The sequence below is a fragment of the Otolemur garnettii genome, unplaced genomic scaffold, assembly GCF_000181295.1.
Source record: "Otolemur garnettii isolate 467f Iridium unplaced genomic scaffold, OtoGar3 scaffold00108, whole genome shotgun sequence".
NCBI lineage: Eukaryota > Metazoa > Chordata > Mammalia > Primates > Galagidae > Otolemur > Otolemur garnettii.
Window position 1 is genome coordinate 78,766 of NW_003852503.1, and position 21,069 is coordinate 99,834.

At 43.1% G+C, this 21,069-nt stretch overlaps 1 protein-coding gene across 2 annotated transcripts in view; it reads right to left on the reverse strand.

Moving 5' to 3' along the window:
* Nucleotides 1-4,966: 4,966 nt before the first annotated feature.
* Nucleotides 4,967-21,069, reverse strand: part of SIAE (sialic acid acetylesterase) — a 36,766-nt gene continuing 20,663 nt past the window's right edge. For both annotated transcript variants that reach the window (XM_003796879.3, XM_023517307.1), the window contains exons 5-10: nt 17,772-17,949; nt 16,099-16,208; nt 15,431-15,564; nt 7,816-7,973; nt 6,689-6,881; nt 4,967-5,315 (exon numbers count right to left, since the gene is read on the reverse strand). In XM_003796879.3, coding sequence (XP_003796927.1) covers nt 5,082-5,315; nt 6,689-6,881; nt 7,816-7,973; nt 15,431-15,564; nt 16,099-16,208; nt 17,772-17,949 — 1,007 coding nt within the window. In that variant the 3' untranslated portion in view covers nt 4,967-5,081. The remainder of the gene's footprint in view (nt 5,316-6,688; nt 6,882-7,815; nt 7,974-15,430; nt 15,565-16,098; nt 16,209-17,771; nt 17,950-21,069) is intronic.

Here is a 21,069-nt window from a genome sequence, read left to right on the forward strand (position 1 = left end):
TGCTTATTTTCATCTTGTTTTAATCAGGATATAATCTTTTTTGTTTAGCTCTGCCTGAGATAGAGTAAACTTCAGTCCTTTGTAAACCAGAGTAAGATAGTCCTGCTATCTTATTCCCATTTGGACTGGGTAGCTTATAAACAGGAACTTATTTCTCTTATCTCTGGAGGCTGGAAAGTTCAAGTTTAAGGTGCCGGCAGGTGCAGTGTCTGGTCACAGCCCACTTCTAGTTTATAGACCTCTGTCTTCACATTGAGTCCTCATGTGCTAGAAGAGGCATAGGAGGTCTCTGGGGTCTTTTTTTTTTTTTTTATAAGAGACAGAGTCTCACTTTATCACTCTCGGTAGGGCATGGCGTCACAGCTCACAGCAACCTCCGCCTCTTGGGCTTAGGCAATTCTCTTGCCTCAGCCTCCCGAGTAGCTGGGACTACAGGTGCCCACCACAACGCCCAGCTATTTTTTGTTGTAGTTTGGCCAGAGCTGGGTTTCAACCCGCCACCCTCAGTATGTGGGGCTGGCGCCCTACTCATTGAGCCACAGGTACCACCGCTGGGGTCCTTTTATAAGAGCACTGATACCATCTATGAGAGCTCTGCCCTCATAACCTAATCACCTCCCAAAAGTCCCACCTCCCAATACCATTATATTGGGGGTTAAGATTTAATGTAACAGATCTTGTAGGGACACAAATATTAAGTCTGTAGCAGCTGCTGACCCATAGGTAGACAGCAAAATTATGACAAACTTCTACTCTTGATATTTTTTTTGGAAACAGACTCTTACTGTTTCCCAGACTAGAGTGCCATGGCCTCAGCCTAGCCCATAGCAACCTCAATTCCTGGACTCAAGCGATCCTCCTGTCTCAGCCTCCTGAGTATCTGAGACTATAGGTGCCCACTACAACATCCAACTAATTTTTCTATTTTTAATAGAGAAAGGGTCTCGTTCTTGCTCAGGTGATCCTCCTGCCTCAACCTCCTGGAGTGTTAGGATTACAGGCGTGAGCCACGGTGCCCAGCCCAACTTTTGAGTCTGATCCTAGTTCAAATGTCCAGTCCCAGCCCCTGGAATCCAGGCTGCTGCTTTTTTTTCATGTCAGTATCATCAAATCAAATCTGCTTATGATCAACCCAGAAAGTCCAGGCCCTGGTACACTGTTTGACTTTCCTTCAAAGAATCAGAAAATCGTCTTTATCATCTTTTGGTTACTTCCTGGAGAATGTGCTTTTAGCTTATTACACTGAAACCATATAACACAAATTCAGATACAACGTAACTGGGGATTAGTTCCCATCCTCCATAACAGACTCATTCCTGTTTTTTCATTAACCATGTGGCAATATAACTCCATCATCTATACAACTGTATGTTTTGGACTCTGGTTATCGCATTAAGGGGGAGATTTACTGTGTCACCTAATCGCAGTCCATACATTTCCATTCTCTCTGTGGGATGCCTTAGCTACCCATGCAGCAGGGACCCAGGGTGGCTGGAATGGGAAGGATGAAAAACCAGAAGTAGGAGAACAGGGGAGGGCTGGTGAGAACTGAATTGTTAATGTGCTGCCACTCACAACTGCCAACTGAGGACGGCACAAATGGGGCCAGCATTTTATAGTAATAACTGAGCATCAGAGGGAGGGGATCAGATGGAGCAGCATTTAGAGCACCCACACTGTCCATCATAAACTCGGAAACTAACTTAACCAGTACTCATGATTCTTAGTATTGTTTTTTTATAAGTTTGGATACCTTTTACAGTGTAAAAGAAACAATCTAATAAAATTTGGACAAAGCAAAGCAGGCGTGGGAGAGGGATTACTCAAACTGTTAACATTTTAATGTTTTTCTTTTCTCTGCATAAATTGCTTGAGCATATTTGCACTTACAAGGAAATGATGTATGCTGCTTTTATCATACAACAGATGTTTTTCTGTTCTGGTATAGCCTCAGTGTAATACATATTAAAAGACATTTAAATGTTTTTAATAGATTAGTGTAAGTTTCCTAGAACTATTTTTCAAACTAAAATCTTATTTAATTACTTGTTCATAAATTCACAGAGTCAAAACCTACATAATTTAAAATTAAAGCATGTTGGAATGTATCACATGGAAAAAGGTTGAAGCCAGTTTCAAGTATCATGAGTGTACAGTAGTTGTAGAAAGACAAACACACATATGGGATACAGAGATAATGTAAAATGCTTCTACTTTGGTTCATGGTTTGAAACTTGAAAAGTACTGCCCAAATATACTTAAAATGTCCTTTCATCTTCTCGATCAGCGGTTCTCAACCTGTGGGTCACGACCCCTTTGGGGGTCAAATGACCCTTTCACAAGGGTTGCCTAAATATATCCTGCATGTCAGATATTTACATTACGATTCATAACAGTAGCAAAATTACAATTATGAAGTAGCAATGAAAATAATTTTATGGTTGGGGGTCACCACTATTGAGGCACTGTATTAAAGGGTCGCAGCATTAGGAAGGTTGAGAACCACTGTTCTAGATTGTTAAAGATTTTCTAAATTTGACAATATCCATTGTCAATGGAAAAAATGGGATTACACCATGATGACAATGTAATTTGTTTAATCCTTTGGGAGGATTAAGCTGTAGGTATCAAAATTTTAAATATATATTAATCCTTTAACCTGTTCATGTTAAGAACGCTAAGAGATAAGTGGACAAGTGTGGTGTGATATTTGTGTGTAATATTCACAGTATTAGCTTAATAGTGGAAGTCTGTTAATTTATATGTCCATTAACAAGAAATTCATTAAAGTATGAGGCTTATACAAACTGAAGAACTCTATATTTTATTTACATATAAAAGTTATTTTAGTAAAATAAGTCAAAAACAGATTATATACTACTCTACAAAGGTGTCCAAAAAAATGGACACATTTTAAGAAAGGAAAAAACTATTAAATAATTCATAATACTGTCTGCAATTACAAGAGGTGCTCAGTGTGACTCGTGTTCATCTTTTGTTATCAGTATTATTACAATTTTAATATAATTTTTTCCTTTCTTAAATGTGTATACATTTTTTTTTAAGCACTCTGTTACAGTGTTAAAATTATATAACCCAAACAAACTAAGTGAATGTTCCCCCAGAATAGTGTCTCTTTCTGACTGTTGAGTTTGGGGATGATTACCACTTGCTTAGACTTTTCTTTAGTGTCCAAATTTTCTATAGTGATAATAAATTTCATTTTTAAAGAATAAAAAGTTCTGTTCATTTTGGGAAATACAGTGAATTCCCACAGAATGTTTTATTCCGCTACTAAAAAAAAAAAAAAAAAATTTACACAAGACTTCTTGGATGTATCCACTCCTTAAATGAAAATTTTTAATACTATGTAACTAAGTTACTGGTGGTGAAAGGAACCTGGTGTTGGGGTTCTTGGCTCCAAATTAGAACTGCCCAGGGGTATATGTATCTTCCGGGTGGAGGAGTGGACAGATGTACTTCCCTCAGAAGTTACTAGATTCATGATTCCCCTAGAGCCAGGTACATGAGTGGTCAAAGTATGAAAGTTAGGAGTTAAATGTGTGCTTAGGAAGTCTGCCGAGGCGTCAACGTCCCTTGCAGAGTGCGTAGTTTTTTTGTTTTTAACTAAATAAAATCTTAGCACTGACCAAGCTATTCCTACCATTTGGAGCTACACCAGAACCCCTTAGAAGACAGATGTGGATTGAGTGACACTCAATGCTCTAATTCTCATGCTTCACATCAGGGGTCCTCAAAATTTTTAAACAGGGGGCCAGTTCACTGTCCCTCAGACCGTTGGAGGGCTGGACTGCGGGCCCCTGGGATGAGTCGACTGCTAAGCGGGACAGGCAGCGGCGGCAAAAACACCAGACAGGCTGGATAAATGTCCTAGGCAGGCCGCATGTGGCCCACGGGCCATAGTCTGAGGACGCCTGCTTCACATAAAGGAAAAAGAGCTACCCACAGGCAACATTCTTACTCCTTTCCCATGCTTTAAGGAAAATTATAGCTTTGTTCCTACCCAAATTCTGCCTGCAAATAAATATATACACATCACTAATGATTCTATTTTATTTCCAACTTCTGATAGATAATACGTTTTTTTCCAATGCCATCACAGTAAGCGTCCCAATAGCACACTCGAGAGGCCACTTTCCCATTTGTCTCCTCTGCCTCACTTCACTATGTGCTTACCTCGTAGCTCCACTATCAGCCTCAGTTTTTCCTTCCTTCTGGAATATCCTTAATTAAACCTTTAAGAGATTTGTACTTCACTTGAATGATCCACTTGCCTCTGTTGCCTCCACTTTCAAGTTTTCCTCAGCCCTGTTCTCCCCAGCCCCACTGTGTCTGGCAACCTCAGTGCCCCCCTGCGCTCCTACCACACGGCCCTTTCTTTTCATCCCTTAACGCAGTCCCGTAGCACATTAAGTCCCCGCACATGGGTCTAGTTTATTTGTTTTAAACATTCACGTTATTATTTAGACTGCAGGAACCATTATTTTTGGCTTAAAGAGAATGCAAATAGGTCTATCTCCAATTATCTGATAGACTGTCATGCAGTAGTAAAGTTACATGAGAGAAAGATTTTAGTTCCACATAAGAGAAAACTGTTAGGAAGTCTGGAATGGAAACTTCAGAGATTCAATAACCACGTGTCAGATTCTGTAAAGAATATGTAAGCACTACCTAGCCCATATGGCCTTTTAAATCTTCCAACCCTGAGACCCCATAGTTCTTTATAAAAAGGGGTAAAAGTGTTAAACTCCCAATGATGTAAGTGAAGTGAATGACACGCTGAGGTCCAGTTTGTTTGTCGTTCAGAATTAGTCCAACACAGACTTTTAGACTCGGGGACAAAAGACAAGCATTTCAAGTTACCTGCCAGCCCCAGTTCCTCTCAGGATATACAAACAGCTAGCTATGTTCTAGCTAGAAACTATTCAATAAGGCCTTCCATTAATTTCCTTTAAAAACAATAGTTGTTTTTATTTAAACTCCTAAATGCCAAAATCAAAAGGGCTCACCCTTGTATCTAAATTCTGATGGTGCTGCAGCTGTCAATTGGCACCCACGTGCTACCGTCCAGAAATCTGGTCTGCGATATAAGCAACGAAGGGAGGACCTGGCAGGAAACTGCTGGGGTGGTATACGGGACACTGCTTATAGTCACAAGGCCATGGGGTCCAGGCGTAGCGGACAGCAACCACAGTGCCGTAACAAGACTTGAGTGACAGGGTTAGACTCTGGGTGGAGAACGTATTCATATCAGCTGGAAGCCACTTGCACTGCTGGTCACTGCAGCACGAGATCTAACAAGAGAGTCACAAAACGGGACGGTCAGGCCGGGTAGAAGGGCATCCGAGGACACTGAAAACTGCTTTTTCAGACAAGCTAGATGGGAAGGAAGGAGCCACTCTTAGCCACTGACTTACTTTCTCCAACAGCTGCAACAAACATGGTCTAGTTTGGGTCTGGCCCTGAGAGGCTGATAGTGCATGTTCACGTGAGTCAATGCACAATTTAAATCAAGAAATGAAACATTAACTCACTGCAGGAGACAAGGAAGCATAATCCCATAAAGGAGCATCTGGGGGAATCTCCCCCTGAGCATCCTCCCTCTACCGGTCCTGCCACACACAGGGCCGGCAGGATTCTGAGGGAACAGAGCAGCTCAGCTTTTCTCCCTCTATTCTCTGGGCTCCTGAAGGACCTACGGCATGAAGGAAGGTTACAAAGGAACTTCAGATATGATGCCTTTCTCGAGTCAGAAGGCAATCCAGAAAGGGGAACGTAAATTACCCAGAAACCAAAGAGCAAATTCTGTCCTGTCCCTCTCTGTGGCCCCGGGCCAGATGGTGAGTAGACTAGAGAGGAAATGACTAGAGAAGAGAACTCCGAACGCAGAGACTTCTCGGGAGTCTTAAACACGCCCGAAACCCAATGAGGCAAGAAGCTAAGTGGGATAAAGCGCTGACCAAACATCCGAGGCAGGTGGATATCACAGTTAGGGTTCTAAAAGCCACACCCCTAGACAAACTCTTCTGTAATTAAAGTCTGTCTTTAATACTCTTTCACCTTCAAGTCCTCTTTTCTCATGCACCCTCCCAGGCTAAGGCCTCAGGATTTAAAGGTTCCATTTAGGAACACCTCCGCCCTCAATTAAGGAAGACTCCTGAATAACTCCCTTAACTTACAGTCTCAATTCCACAGCAGAATGACCCTTGCTGGGTATTAAAAGAAAGTCTCATTACATCGATTCACACTGAGTTACAAGGATCACTCAAATCCCAGGAGATGTGAAACTCAAAGAATGTCAGAACTTAGGACAGAATAACAAAAAGACACCTGAGGATGAAGTAAATATTCAGGAGGAAGGATCTTCAAGAGGTAACCTACAAATAAAGCTGCAGGCCCTTCCCTGAGCAAAGATGGTTGCTCTGGAGACAAAATTAAAAATAAGTATCACTTTAACATAGACTTATTTGCCCTTCCTTAACTGTCTTTCAAAATTGCCTCTAAGCTAATGACTTAATAGCTGCTTATTTGCTCCTCTGAGATAAATTCAGCCACCCACCAACCACCACTGCTCCTTAATTATGTTATGATGAATGAGATGGGCCTCGATGTAGAGAAGTTCTAGCTCCCAGCATGAGATGAATGGCTGATTTTCTGTTATTCTCACCTCAAATATCTTGTTGTCCTTCTTCTGCACCTTGATTTCCTGGGAATATGTGAGGTTGAGCAGCCCCATGAGCGAGAATTCTACCTTCTCAGGCAGTGGTCCTTGAAAGATCAAATCCTTCTCACCGTAAGCCACAGCACGGGCCCCCAAGTGCAGCCTATAGGCCACCGTATCTTTATCTCGAGGGTGGATGCTACAGGATGAACAACAAGCAGAGAACTTTGTGTTTGAGATCAGCAAGAACAATAATTTTTTTAAACAGAGTATACAAAGCAGTCTTTAAGAAGAAAGCGGCCTGAAGTCAACAATGGGTGCTAAGTCAGCCTCAGAAAAATGGCAAATAATAACCAAAGAGGCTCTGGGCCTTCTATGGGCTGGTGACCATGAAGTAATAGATGGCTTGGAAGGAAAGAAGAAAGGGAGAGACAGAAAGGGGGAGGAGAATAGAAGGGGGAAAGTTACTGAAACTTAGGAGAGTTACCACATCAGACTATTCCCAGCCCCTAAAAGTCACATTGCATCTCAATCAGCTGTTCATTATTTGCTCCCCTCCAGCTCTCACTTGTTCATTCAATAAATATCTCCAAGTCCCTGATGTAATCCAGACATTGTGTGTTGGGCCTATTTCGATCCCACAGTTAATGTGGGGTACTCACTGAGCCTATTCCCAAACATTCCAATACCCTCTCTCTGAGTCCATGCTAGAATCCCATTTCCTGCTTTCACTCAAGCTAATGATGGCCATATGACTTGGTCTGGCCAGGGCTATGTGAACAAAAATGACTTGTGTTCCTTCCAGACAGAAGCATCCAATTGCGAGTATGAACCTCTACGGTCACTGTGGAAATGCGGGTCATCTTGGAGGCTCTGTGGCTCTGGGTCTGTGAATGACTTTAATGAGTACAGTCTGTGCCGATTTTCTTTGGACATGGACTGTGAGCTAGGAATAAAGATGTGTAGCATCAAGGAACAAAAGATGTTGAGGGGTTTCCCGCAGCACCTCCCAGCATAAACGATGGATACCTAGTGCTTCTAGGCTCTGATCCTTAGTTCAGGCACAGGACAAAGCCCAGATGGCATCGCGTAGAGCAGAGGTGAACCACGCACAGCCCAAGAAGCTACCATACCTTCCAAAAGGCGAGTCCTTATCGCCAAGATCCATAGCGACAGCCATGAACGTATTAGGCATCTTTACGTTGGGGACATAGCCCAAGTCTGCTGTTTGGTGCCAACGGATCTGGGGAAATCCACCATCTGGGTTGTCCTCAAACAAAACTGAAGATAACTAGAAAGCAGAGACGTTGTTGCTTTTATGGCATCAGAATCACACCCTGGGATTTTTTCACAGGCAGATTCTGCTTCAGCTTCTCTTACTGGCTCAAATGCTTGTTCGGCAAGTTTTACCGAGCTTCTTAGTATTGTGGCTGCATCTCTCCAAAGATGGACGTGACAATCCCTCTCATCCCATGTTCCCTGTTACAATGCAACTTTGCCACACCTCCCACCAAGTGCTGACGGCTATTTCTCCTCCCATTGAATCTGGGCCAGCTCTGGGTGTTCTCTGCTCAAGGGAATACAGCAAAAGTGACCTACAGCTTCTGAGTCTTTGCCATAGGGCCCTTGCCTTCGGATTTCATTCTCTTGGGATGCTGAGCTAATCATGTAAAAACAGCCCTTTTTCCTGCTGGAGAGATTATACAGAGGAAGGGGTCTTGGAGACTGAAAAACTACACAGAAAGAGAGGCACCAGCATTCCAGCAATCCCAGGTAGGGTCCAGTCACGTGAATTCTAGAGCCTCCAGCTCAAACTGCAGCCACCTGAGCAAGCCCAGCTGCTGTCACAGAGAGCAGAGAGGAGCCATCCCCACTGAACCTTGCCTGGCCACCCCAGGAATCAAGAACAGTGTTTTAAACCACTAAATTTGAGCAGCTTGTTACAAAGTAATAAGTAACCAACACTCCCGAATATGGCACAGGCTTAGGCACTGCAGGGAAGAGAGAAGAACCTGCCCTTGAGCATGTGGTTAATTGCATCAAAGACCCCAATTCTTCACTCCTTCCCATATCCACATGGCTTTGCAATTCCTGCCATTAGGAAAAATGTATTTCCACATCCCCTAATTCTGAGTTCAGCCATGTGGTTTGCATTGGCCAATAGATGGAAGCAGAAATTAGGGTGTGTCAATTCCACATGGGTCCACTTGCTCATTTGCACATCTGCTATCCCCACGAGAAGGTGAGCCAACCACTCTCTGGAGATGGACGAGAGCCATGGAACTGAGCTGCCCTTTTTAATCCTCTCCAGCCAAGCAAAGCAACTGTCTGGCTCAGTGTGGAGCTTATCATCCAACTCCCCCTGCTCCCCAGACTCACGAACTCTATAATAAAGTTTTTTAACCCATGAAGTTTTGAGGTGGCCTGCTACATAGCCATAGCGAACTAGGGCAAGCACTTTACAGCTTTGTTGGGGGACGAACTTGCACATAATAAAGAAGAAATGTTCAGAAATAACAGTATGAAATAAGATGGAGTAAATACCACGCTGGGAGCACAGACAGCAAGTGCTATGCTTTTAAAACAGGCAAAATTACCATAAAGAAACATGGCCTCAGAATACTTTAAAAAAATCAGCTAGGCACAGAAAACATGAGAAGTCGCGACAAACGGTACTGCTCATGCTTCACATGTTAGAACCTTCCGAGATGCAAAGGTGGGGAGATTGAGAATGGCTAGTGTGAGGCAGAGTACAATCCAGGTGGGCTGGAGGATTTGTACAGGAAAGACAAGCTGGGAAAGCCAGCGAGCCAAGTGCTCGGACAGGGGTTGTATTTTATTCTGTAAGCAATAAAGAACCGCTGTAGAGGTGATGCCTATATGACATTCTGAATGTACCAAAATGTCCCTGAACTGAACGCTTTAAAATTGCTAATTTTATGTTTTACAAATCTCATCGCAATTAAATAATTACAGAGCCAGGGAGACTATTGAAAGGATAAGTGGACCATTTCAAAAGATTAATCTAGTGATCATACAAATGGCTTTGGAAAGAAGAAAGAACTTACAGCAGAGGGACTGACGAGTGAAGCAGCTATATTGTCACATTCTAGACCCAGGTGTCTGGTCTAGAGGGAGAGGAACAGGAAAGGGATCACCAGAAATAAGACAAACTGACAGAACCAGACAGCCAACCCGGATACAGGCACAAGACGGAAGGATAAATTCCATCACCCGGAATTCACAACATCTGAATTCTCTTCCTGGAATCTGGGGCAGCCAAGTAGTGCCAGAGTATTTGGGAAATGACATTGCTCTTGAAAAAGCCAGTGCAGAACAATAGCTCATGTCATATCAGTCTGCTCACTCATTCATTCATTCATTCATTCTTAACAAACATTTACTGAGTATCTACTCTGTCCGGGCACTAATATTGGCCTGGTGGATAGAGCAGTGAACAAAACACAAGCATCCCTTCCCATGCTTACATTCCAGTGGGAAGAAATAACCAATAAAACTACATATCCTGTGAGAAAGTGAGAAGTGCACTGGAGAACAAGGTAGCAGGGAAGAGAGTGTCAGCCTTGAACGAAACTTCACTAGGAGGAGAGGTGAAAAAGGATCTATCAGGAGGATACAGGGTGCGGGGGCAGAATTCTAAGATGACCGGCAGTAACCCAAGCCTTTATATAACACTCTCTTTGGCTGGAGGGGTAGGGAGGAACCTGTAACTTGCTTCTAACCAAAAGGCTGTGGCAAAAGTACTGGGCTATCAGTCCCATGATTGTGTTCTGTCTCATGGCAAAGGGGGAGGGATTTTGCAGATGTAAGGTCCCTATAGTTAAGTGACTTCAAGATCTGCAAAAAGGTCCCTAGCCAAGTGACTTCAAGATCAGAGTACCATGGCGAGGCTGACCTAGTCAGATGAAGACTGTCAAAGAGGGCCATAGACTCTCCTACAGGCCTCCAAGAATTAAGCTGCCATGAGTTCTATAGCTTCAAGGAAGTGAATTCTGCCAACAACGAGATGGGTTTGGAAGAAAAGAACCCCAAGCCTCAGGTGAAACCCCAGCTCTAACACCTCCGCTGCCGTCCTGAGCAGAGGACCCAGCTAAGCTGTGTATGCCCAGACTCCTCACCCATAGAAACTGGGAGATAATAAACGTGTGTTCTGTTGTTTTAAGTTGCTGAATACATAGTAATTCCAGGCAGAATGGAAAAGAAAATGGCGGGCCCTAAGGCGGCAATGTGCTTTATGCTTAAAGAAAAGTAAGGCAGCCCATGTGGTTGAAGCGGAATAGTCAAGGCTGAGAGAATTAAGACAGGAAGGTATGGGGGAAGTGGGAGCAGGGGATAGATTATTTGCGGCCTTGTGGGAGCCTTCTGCTAAGACTTACACTTCAAAGGATCACTTTGATGTGCTGGAAATATCCTAAGAAGGAAAAAAGGTAGGAGCAGGAAAGAAGACCAAGTTAGGGAGCAATAATTCCAGGGAGAGACCAGGGTGGTGGCTTAGACTAGTACAGAAGCAGTAACAGGAGGGAGAAATGGTCAGGTTCTGAATGCGGAGCTAACAGGATTTGTTTTCATCTCAACTGACAGCTGATGTACTCCTACTCTGGAAAGGACAGAGGCTCCCAGAAAAACCCTTCACTATTACTATGATGCCTGCCTTCCCACTATTTCCTCCCTCCTTTTCTGATGTTTACATTTAGATAGCATATTATTCTTAGCCCTCGTTCCAGCCAGGGAGAGGCATCAACCTATTATCTCTCTTTCACAAACCATGATGTAACTGTGAGTAAACCACGAACTGGGAACAGTCTGGGCCAGAAACGACATTGTCTTTTGACTGAATTTCAGAGGCTGCATTAATATAAACAGGCTTCCCTCCCTCCCCCCCAGGATCACTACTCACACAGCCCAGAAAACACTGGACATCATCCCTGCAAATGTGGCCAAAGGAAGCTAAGAAAGGAAGATGTTTTCTGCTTCCTGGGTTGCTCCAGAAAGACTAGAAAACCATTAGCAAAACATGGAAAGGGTGCAACAGAGACAGAAAGGGGCCTTAGATGTGATGTGAAACTAAGAGAACATTTCCAACTTTCTTAGTAAAATTCTATTGTGCAGGCCAGGCGCAGTGGCTCATGCCTGTAATAACAGAACTCTGAGAGGCCACGCTGGGTAGATCACCTGAGCTCAGGAGTTTGAGACCAGCGTAAGCAAGAGTGAAATCTCATCCCCATATCTACTAAAAAAATAGAAAAACTAGCTGGGTGTGGTGGCAGATACCTATAGTCCCAGCTACCTGGGAGGCTGAGGCAGGAAGATTGTTCAAGTCTAAGAGTTTGAGGTTGCTGTGACACCACAGCACTCAACCCCAGGGTGAATGAGTGAGACTCTGTTTCAAAAAAATAAAAATCTTACACAAAACAGCTATAACACAGGAAATGACAAAAGCTTCACAGTGGAATCCCCTGAAAACTAGAAAATGGGAATAAAAATTCCCATGAGTCACTCTACTTCTTCTAGACAACACCCCAAAGACTGAAGGCAGAACCACGCACGGCCAGTGTCACACTGCAGGCCACAGCAACAAAGCCACTGTAAAGAGTCTACGGTAAGTACTAACCTGCAGCTCAACAAGGAGAAATGCTCATTAGCTAATAACAGCCCCTGAAGCCAAAACGGCAGTTTGCTGAGAGAGAAGAACCACGGCAATCTGCTGCTGTTTCACTGACTGCACTGGCATGCACTGGCCACATGGGGGCACCAGCATACCCAAATGAAATCTCTGTTTTTTCCCCCAATCTGAGCTATAGCAGGGCACTATTCAGTCTCCCACAGTGACTGGTAGAAATACTGAGGCTAATTCACTTCTAGAACAGTTGAAGGATATAAAACTGGCCACAGGGAGAGAATTTTACAAATTGCGTACTGCAATTTATGGTCTGTTCCATTGTTCCTCCAAACCAAACTACTTTCTTACAAAGCGCACTCCCAGGGACTCCAGTCCCTCGTCCCCTGCTCTTTTATTCCTTTCCCTGGCTTCAGGTCACCTCTCTACTAATAATTCTCTGGCACACATCTAGCCCTGCTCTCTGCTTGGAGTTCAAATTCTACATCTCTAACTGTGCTCTAATTACTGAAACCATTATTGCAGACTCCACATTTCTATAAACATTCCTTACAGACCAACTGTCCCTCCAGATTTTCTGACTTCTCTCATTAATAATAAAAACCACTAACATTGGGTGGCTCCCATGGCTCAGTCAGTAGGGTGCCGGCCCCATATGTCAAGGGTGGCGGGTTCAAACCCAGCCCCAGCCAAACTGAAACAACAAAAAATAGCCGGGCATTGTGGTGGGCACCTGTGGTCCCAGCTACTCAGGAGGCTGAGGCAAGAGAATCACCTAAGCCCAGGAGTTGGAGGTTGCAGTGAGCTTTGATGCCACACCACTCTACCAAGAGTGATAAAGTGAGACTCTCTCTACAAAAAAAAAAAAAAAAAAAAAAAAAAACCACTAACATTATCCAACATGTGCCAGGCTTTACATCAATTCAATATCTTGGCCAAAATCATAGCTTAAGAATTGTCAGAACTGGAATCTGGATCCAGGCAGGCAGTCTAGCTGCAGACCTAAGATCTGAACCATTATGTTATCTAATTTCATATTTCCCCTTTGAAGGTACATGTTTATATTTCCAGCTTTCCATGAGTAACCAACATATTTTTGTTGGCAATGATAAAGCCTGGAGGTTAAGGGACTGCCACCAAACTGTCAGGCCCAAGGGCAAGAACAGATCTGACTCATTCACGATACATTTCAAGCACTTCACAAGGTTCACAGCACATACTCTGTTCGAATTGGCTGAAGTCACATTCAAATTGCCCCGTACATAGACTAGGAGAGAAAAACATTCCCCTGAAGTCCATTTGTAGTTTCCACCAACAGTAATACGCGACTGGTGAAGGGAGCTGCTGTTTTGAAAATAATGAGCAGAATAATTTTGTTTCAGAATCAAAACAAATGTAGAGAAGAAGGGGGAAAACGATCATAAGAACATTTTAAGTGGAAAGAAGGTCTCCAGAAATCTTTACTCAAAAAGAAGAGGGTACAATGACACAGGACAAGGTAGGAGGTGGGAGGCTGGTGAGAAGACAGGAGACGTGGAGGCAGATGTGGGAAACAGGAATGCCAGAGTCCAACAGCACAGCCTACTCTGTCACGGTGTTGTGAACTGGGCTTTGTTTTTATAACACCTTGTTTATTTAATTTCCTGTGTTGTAAAAATCCTAGAACTATACTCTACATCTTTGGTGAGGTCATATGATCAGGTGAAGGCAAAGGAATCATGACCTTGGCCAAATATGTTTATTTTTTTATGCAGGGAGCAAAACAGAATCTTTCTGATGAGTTATCTCTAATTCCAAGTCTGGTTTCTCTTGATATATATGTTCATGTGTTAAGCCACTATCTAATGAATGCTGACCAACTAGGAACTAGGGATGTAAGTGTGGTCCAGGAAAGTATGGTTATGTGCACGACCTACATGCAAATAAAAAAGGGATGTAGGGGGCTCTAAGAAAGCCCATAATCTGAGGAAAGGGAGAATCTAACCCAGACTTTGGATAGTTACAGGTTTCCTAACTAATATCCAGGCTGATATCTAAAGGATGATTAGAAGCAAAATATGGAAAAGATGGTTCCAGGCTAGGGATATGTGTGATGGCCTAGGAGAAAGCATGGTACATTCCAAGGGGTGACAGGAATAACACCAAGTTAGGGAAGCTATGGGGAAGTGGACTTTCTTACAGATAGTTGCTAAGAGTATAAATTTACATGAGTTCATAAATGTCTACAGAGAAACTGGGAACATGCTCAAAGCCTTATAAAGGTATGCCTTTTGAATCAGAAATTTCATTTCTGGGAAATTATTTTATGGAATTATATTATGGAATTATTTTATGGAATAAATTATTTTATGGTGCAATGATTTACCAACAAGGAAAATAAACATGCCAATGCTTATAAAGTAAAATATTTAAAATAAAATGCCTATCTATTGAAAACTAGCTAAATAAATCACAATCCAACCAATATGTCAGAGTATTCTGCAACCATTACAAGTTATGTTGAAGATTATTAACATGAAAAAAGTGCTGTGACTTTAAAAGAAAAAAGCAAGATATAGTATAGATTCTATTTCAAAAATACATGAACAGACGCTTATTTCTGGATTATAGGATTATCAGCTCTTTTAGCTTCTTTTTTGCTTATCTTTTTAATATTTCATCAATGAATCTATAATACTTTTTTAATAAAAAGAAATATTAGTCACTTAACTTTTTTAAGAGATTAAATTGGCCAGGCATGGTGGCTTACGCCTGTAATCCTAGCACTCTGGGAGGCCAAGGCGGGTGGATTGCCAGAGCTTATTGGTTCCAGACCAGCCTGAGCAAGAGCAAGACTCCATCTCTAAAAATGGTGCCGGGCTTTGGGGAAGCACCTATAGTCCCAGCTACTCAGGAGGTACAGGCAAGAGTTTGAGCTTGCTGTGAACTAAGATGCCACAGCACTCTACCAAGGGCAACAAAGTGAGATTCTCTCTCAAAAAACATAATAAAATAAAATAAAATAAAAAGATGTCATTGTCTCATCAACAACCTGAGATAAATTCCCATGCACACTCTCAACACAGGAACCAACACTGACATGAACAGGCGAGCCTTGATCCAAACCGTACCTGGACAAATCCAAACGGGAAGAAGAGCTCCGTCTGCCCCTGGGAGCCATTGTGGAAGGTGCGGCGCCAGTCTTCAATGAGTGCAGGGAACGTGCAGTTGTACAGGTCTGTGTTATAATTCATATTGGCCTCCCCTAAAAACAGTCAAAACTGTAAGAGGTGCACAGGACAAACTATAAAAATAGCCACACTCCTCCCTGCACTCTCCTCCCTGTGACTTTCTCTGGCCAATGGGGCGTCAGTAAACATCATGCAAGCAGAGGCTTGAAATCACTTCAGCTTCAAGTTCTGCTCTCTCATGATGCATCTGCAATCCTGAAACTACCATGTAAATAAAAAATGAGTCCAAACTAGCTTGCAGAAAGATGAGGGGCCACCTAGGAACCAGGATGCACCAGCAGACACCCCCCAGTCTGCAGACAGGAGGATGGGGCCACAGTAGACCATCTGGTCACCAGACAACCTGTCTGGTGGCTAAAGACACATAAGCAATCCCAGTAGAAATTAGCTGAAGCAGTCTAGAAGAAAAACTACCCTGTAAACCCAAGAGTTGTAAGCTAAATAAAATTATAAACGTACTGTTGTTTTAAGCCACTAAGTTCTAGGGAGGTTTGTTACACAGCAGAAGCTGACTGATACCAGGGAGAATTAGCAAACTGAACACTCACCCTGGTACCATATCACGCCTTTCAGAGTCATTTTATGGAGCGGGTAGATCATAGAGTTCCAGAGAACAGACGGCTCAGAGGGTCCAGTTACAGAATCACGCGGAATGTACCTGAAATCAGTAAGATGCCCAAGTGTCACCAGAGAGTGAGTGACCGATGACATGACAATCCTTAAATTGCCCTCTGTCCACTTTCACTTGGCACAAACTTCTAAGGAAAGTGACACAGAATTAAGTTGAATGAACCTGTTTCACATAAAAACACGTCAACAGTCTCTGGATCTCACCTGCACATTCTCTCCAAGGTAAATATATCAGTCAGCTTGCCATGAGATCAGAGTGGGCCATCCCAGCGTCTAGGCAAAGTCTTTAAAGCCAGACAAATGTTTTATCATGGGTTTTTCACAAGGTCAATAAATTTATTTAGCCCACTACTCGCTGGATGGATACTTAGGTTGTTTTAAACTTTTTGATTTTCTAAGGCCACAATCCTCTTCCTTATAATTAAATCACTGCATATATGCTTAGTTATTTATTTCCTTAAGATAAATTTCCAGAAATGAAATTGCTGGGTCAAAGGGAACATTTTCTGAAGACTTTGAAAATGTTCCCAAATTTCTCTGCAGAATACTTACAGGAATGTAGCCTCCTAACTCTGGTGTGTGACAATGGCCACTTTCCCACACCCTTGGTATGATCCTTTTTACCCCTGAGACCTGAGAGGCCTGGCTTTAAATCCCCTCCCTGACTGTGTGCTGCCTCTGACCTCCTACTCCACTGCAGGCTGTGCTTCCTGGTCCAAAGTTGAGGGTCTTCACTCCCCCCTAGGCAAACCTGTAATTCCCAAACCACACCGACAGCTCAAGTCCACCCCCCTCCCAGAGTGAATGAGACAATGTCCGTGAAAGCAGGTCACAAACTGCTCGTCTCTGGGTTGGCATGAGTGTTGAGATACTTTTTTTTTCTTTTTTTTTTTTTGCAGTTTTTGGCCAGGGCTGAGTTTGAACCGCCACCTCCAGCATATGGGGCCGGCGCCCTCCTCCTTTGAGCCACAGGCGCCGCCCAAGTATTGAGATTCTTATTAGCTCACCCTTTCTCCCCACAAGTATTCTCCGGACCCAGCTTTTCCTAAGTGGCTTTCACAGTCAGTATACTAATGTATTTCTCTAAGTTCGTGTTCAGACATTTGTACTTCCTACTGGACAATTTATTCTGCTACGTGACAGAGCAGAGTCTAGAAGCACACACCTGGAAGACAGACTCGGCCTCTTGCTAGTTGTGTCCATGTACAAAGATACTATATCTCTCTGAGAATTAATGTCTTCATCCATTAGACACTGTTAGCATGCTAATAGTAACTACACTTCAAAGGACTGTTGTCTTATATGAATTAATATATATAAGGTGCTTAAAACAGTAGCTGGTATATGGAAAGCTTTCAGTAAGTATTAGCTATTACTATTACTAAGGAAAAGGATCATAATTTATTTTTGACATATTCTCAGATGACTGTGGTGGTGATGACACTATCTCCCCTGTCTGTGAATGAATTCCATAAACTTAATACATATTTGAACACTCAACACATACTTAACTCCTCAAAGGTGACCATAATCCTCCCTCTTCAGTAATTCTCTAGTAGGCTATCTCTTAAACTGCAGAATGCTTTCTTACCCTTGCGTATGAATGCCACAGGCTTTCAGTGACCTTCTAGATGACCAGGCTTCAATGGGTGTCCCACTCCAGGTGGATGAGATGAGCCCAATGGGATGCTGCACAGTGTCATACAGGTGACGCCCAAAAAGCCAGCACACTGCTGACATGTACCTGAAATATCCATGGCCTAAGTTCTCTGTTAAGAGAAATAGTTAAAGGAAGAGTCAGAGAAAAAGTAGATGGATACAAGCTACAGCTACTAGACAGGTCTAAGTGAGAAGGGTGAGCTTTGGTCATCACTTCTGTTCCTTTCTAAGACTTCAAACCGGGGACATCACTGAGAGGCAATGAGCAGAGGCAGCATGGAGACCGACATGCTCCTTCAGACCTTTCCTAAGGAAAATCTTTCCCCATGGGGAAAACTGTCACTTCAATGTCTTCATTTTCTTTTCAGTTGCTCAAAATGCTTGTTCTCATAAGACAGAGGCAGCGGTCATTATTTTGGTCTCGATTTGAGTATAAAATAATGCGTTCCCATAATCAAGGAGCCAGAACTCTCCAGCCAGGCAAGTGGGCTTCCTCGTGCTTCCCATCACATACAGGTGCTTCAGAATCTAGGAATATTATTAAAGCTCCCCTCGAAAGGTGAGAGGCAGGAGGCCGTGGGGCCCTGTGCTACCCTTTCTTGAACCCCTCTCTTCCCACTCATTCCCCCTTAGATCTGTGAAGGGAAAAGGCAAGAGGAAGCATGTTGAGAAGAAATGTTTTATACCCAAGTTTATAGCTATGCTAATGAAAACACTGTCAGATACACAATGGGAAATTTGGCCAAAAGGGAAAGTAACAGAAACCAACACTAGTGTTTCAATTTCGGGCACAGTCTAAGTCATTTGTCTACATTGCCCAGTAACCAGCGCTGGTCAGAGCGAGCGATTTCCACGATAGAGGAAAGAGGAGGAAGAGGGGAACACGTACACACACATAACCGGGGGACCAATTCAACCCAGTATTTACTTACTAGAACTAACTCACTAGACCAGACTTACTATGTCTAACTCACTGGCTTAGTGCCACAAAAGTTCCAAACTCAGTGCAGTTCTGGCACTCTGAAGTAGGTAGTGCAATGGTGGCGATTCAGATCAATTTCAAATGAGTTCAGATTGATTGAGCACCTACTATGTGGCAGAACTTCTAGATGGCTGGGATATAGGAATGACAGAGCTATAGAGAAACAAGGAACCACTCTCCTCGTAAGTCCTACAGTTTACATAATAAGGCAAGAACTTAGTTGAATAAACTATATAGCAGAACTTGGTGCCTCAAAATATACAAATAAGTGTTACGAATATCAAATGAGAGGCAGATCAGACTGACCTCCTCCCTGAGCTTCCATGATGCCCTATGCAGAGCTCTCTTGCCGCACTTTTTTGTAATGGTCTTGCTAGTGTTTCCCTTACCCCACTACACTACCGGGTACCCGAAGGCAGAGAAGTCTCCTTATTCTCTTCTGTCCCCCTGACATCTATGGCATGGTTGAGAGTCAGCTGGCTGCTGGTGACTGGCTGTGGTGGGTGGTCCCAGTATAGAGGTAGTGTCACTGATAGGCAGGACGTAGAAAGAAGAGGGCTGGGGAAGCCTTGAAGGAGGGATAGGAGTTCCGTAAACATGGCTGGCCTTCCAGACAGAAGAAAAACATGTGAAAGGCACATGCAAGAGGAAATATGCTGCAAGCATTTGGCTAGAGCAGAGGCTACAAAAGGAAAATAGCAGAAGATGGAGACTAAGGGGAGGACGGAGCCACATCGGGAAGTAAATGAAATGGAAAAGCCCTGGAAATGACTGAGACTGAGAAGGAAGGTGTCTCTGCCCCGACCCCCGGGGCCCACAGAGCTAAAGGGATGCTGTAGATGTGGTCAGGGTTAAGGACGTTGAGATGGGGAGAGTACCCTGGATCATCCAGGGGAGTCTATGGTAATTCAGTGAGTCCTTAGAGTCCGAGGAATTTTTCCAGCTACAGTGAGAGAAATGCTACAACAGAAGGCAGGTAAGAGTCTAACTGTGGGAGAGACTCGATCCTCTCTGCTCTTCCCTGGATCTCTGCATAGCCTCACCTTGTTCAGCTTATTACTGAAATGCCATCGTTCCTAGTCAGGACTTCCCTGGCCACTCTTAATTGCAAAGCACTCCCCCATCCCTGCCCAAACACTCCCTCCCATAATGTATCTTATTGATTTATTTTTGTCTCACTAGCATACTTCCCCCTCTAAACTATCCCATGATGTCTAAATTGATTCAGTCTCTGAGTTCAGAGAGTAAAAAAAAGAGTTCAGATAGCAAGACGTAACACATTTCCAAATCTGATGGATTTCTGAACTTTGGATAATAGGTAATAAGAGTTTATATAGCAAAGGATTCATCCAAAATTACCAGAATCTATTCACTTCCTGAGCTCCCACAGGAGAGTTCAGATAGTGACAAAGCATAGCATCAGGTAACTTCGTGTATATTTACTAATTTTATTATTCATTTTCTGTATTCCCTCTAACTGCACTATAAACTCCATGAGGTTAGGTGGTCTTGCCTGTTTTATTTACTGTTATACCCCCATCACTTAGAACAGTGTAGCACATAGTAGGCACTCAAATAATTGTTGAATGAATGAACACTTGAAAATATAGGTACCACTGAGGTCATCAAGGTAAAGCAAATATAGACAAAAAAGAAAAGAGCCCAGAGAAAAAACACAAAGATCACTTTTGAATAGGCTTAAAATGCAAAGAAATGAGGATGAAGAACACAGAGGACTAGGAAAAGGAAATACCAGGCAAGCTAAGAGTAATACAGTTTCTAGGAGGGATGGTCTACAGTGTCAAAAGGTGCAAAGGTCCCTGGGTTTATAATTAGAAGAACAGTAACCTTGAGGTTGAACACAAGTTCAAATTTCTTCTCAAAGTGGAAGAAAAGCCGTATTACAAAGGGTTCAAGAGTGAACACATGGAAAGGTAGGGAAAGAATGAAAACAAATGATATTCTAGAAAGGTTTAACAAAGCAAAGGAGAGAGATGAGCTATCAGGAGAAGGGTGTTAGGTTTAGCTTTGCCTTGTTTTGTTAGAACAAAGGAAAGGCTAGGATCTGAGATAGAGACTGTCTGTCTAGTCACTTCTGTGTCCAGGGGAAGAGCACAGAGCCTGACACAGAGTCATCATGAAATAAAGACCCCATGGTGAATGGCAGACAGGGAGAGAACACAGCCTAAGGGATAAAAGGAGGCTCTGGGCTCTGGAGGAAGTAAGAGCCCACATTTCAGAGTTAGCC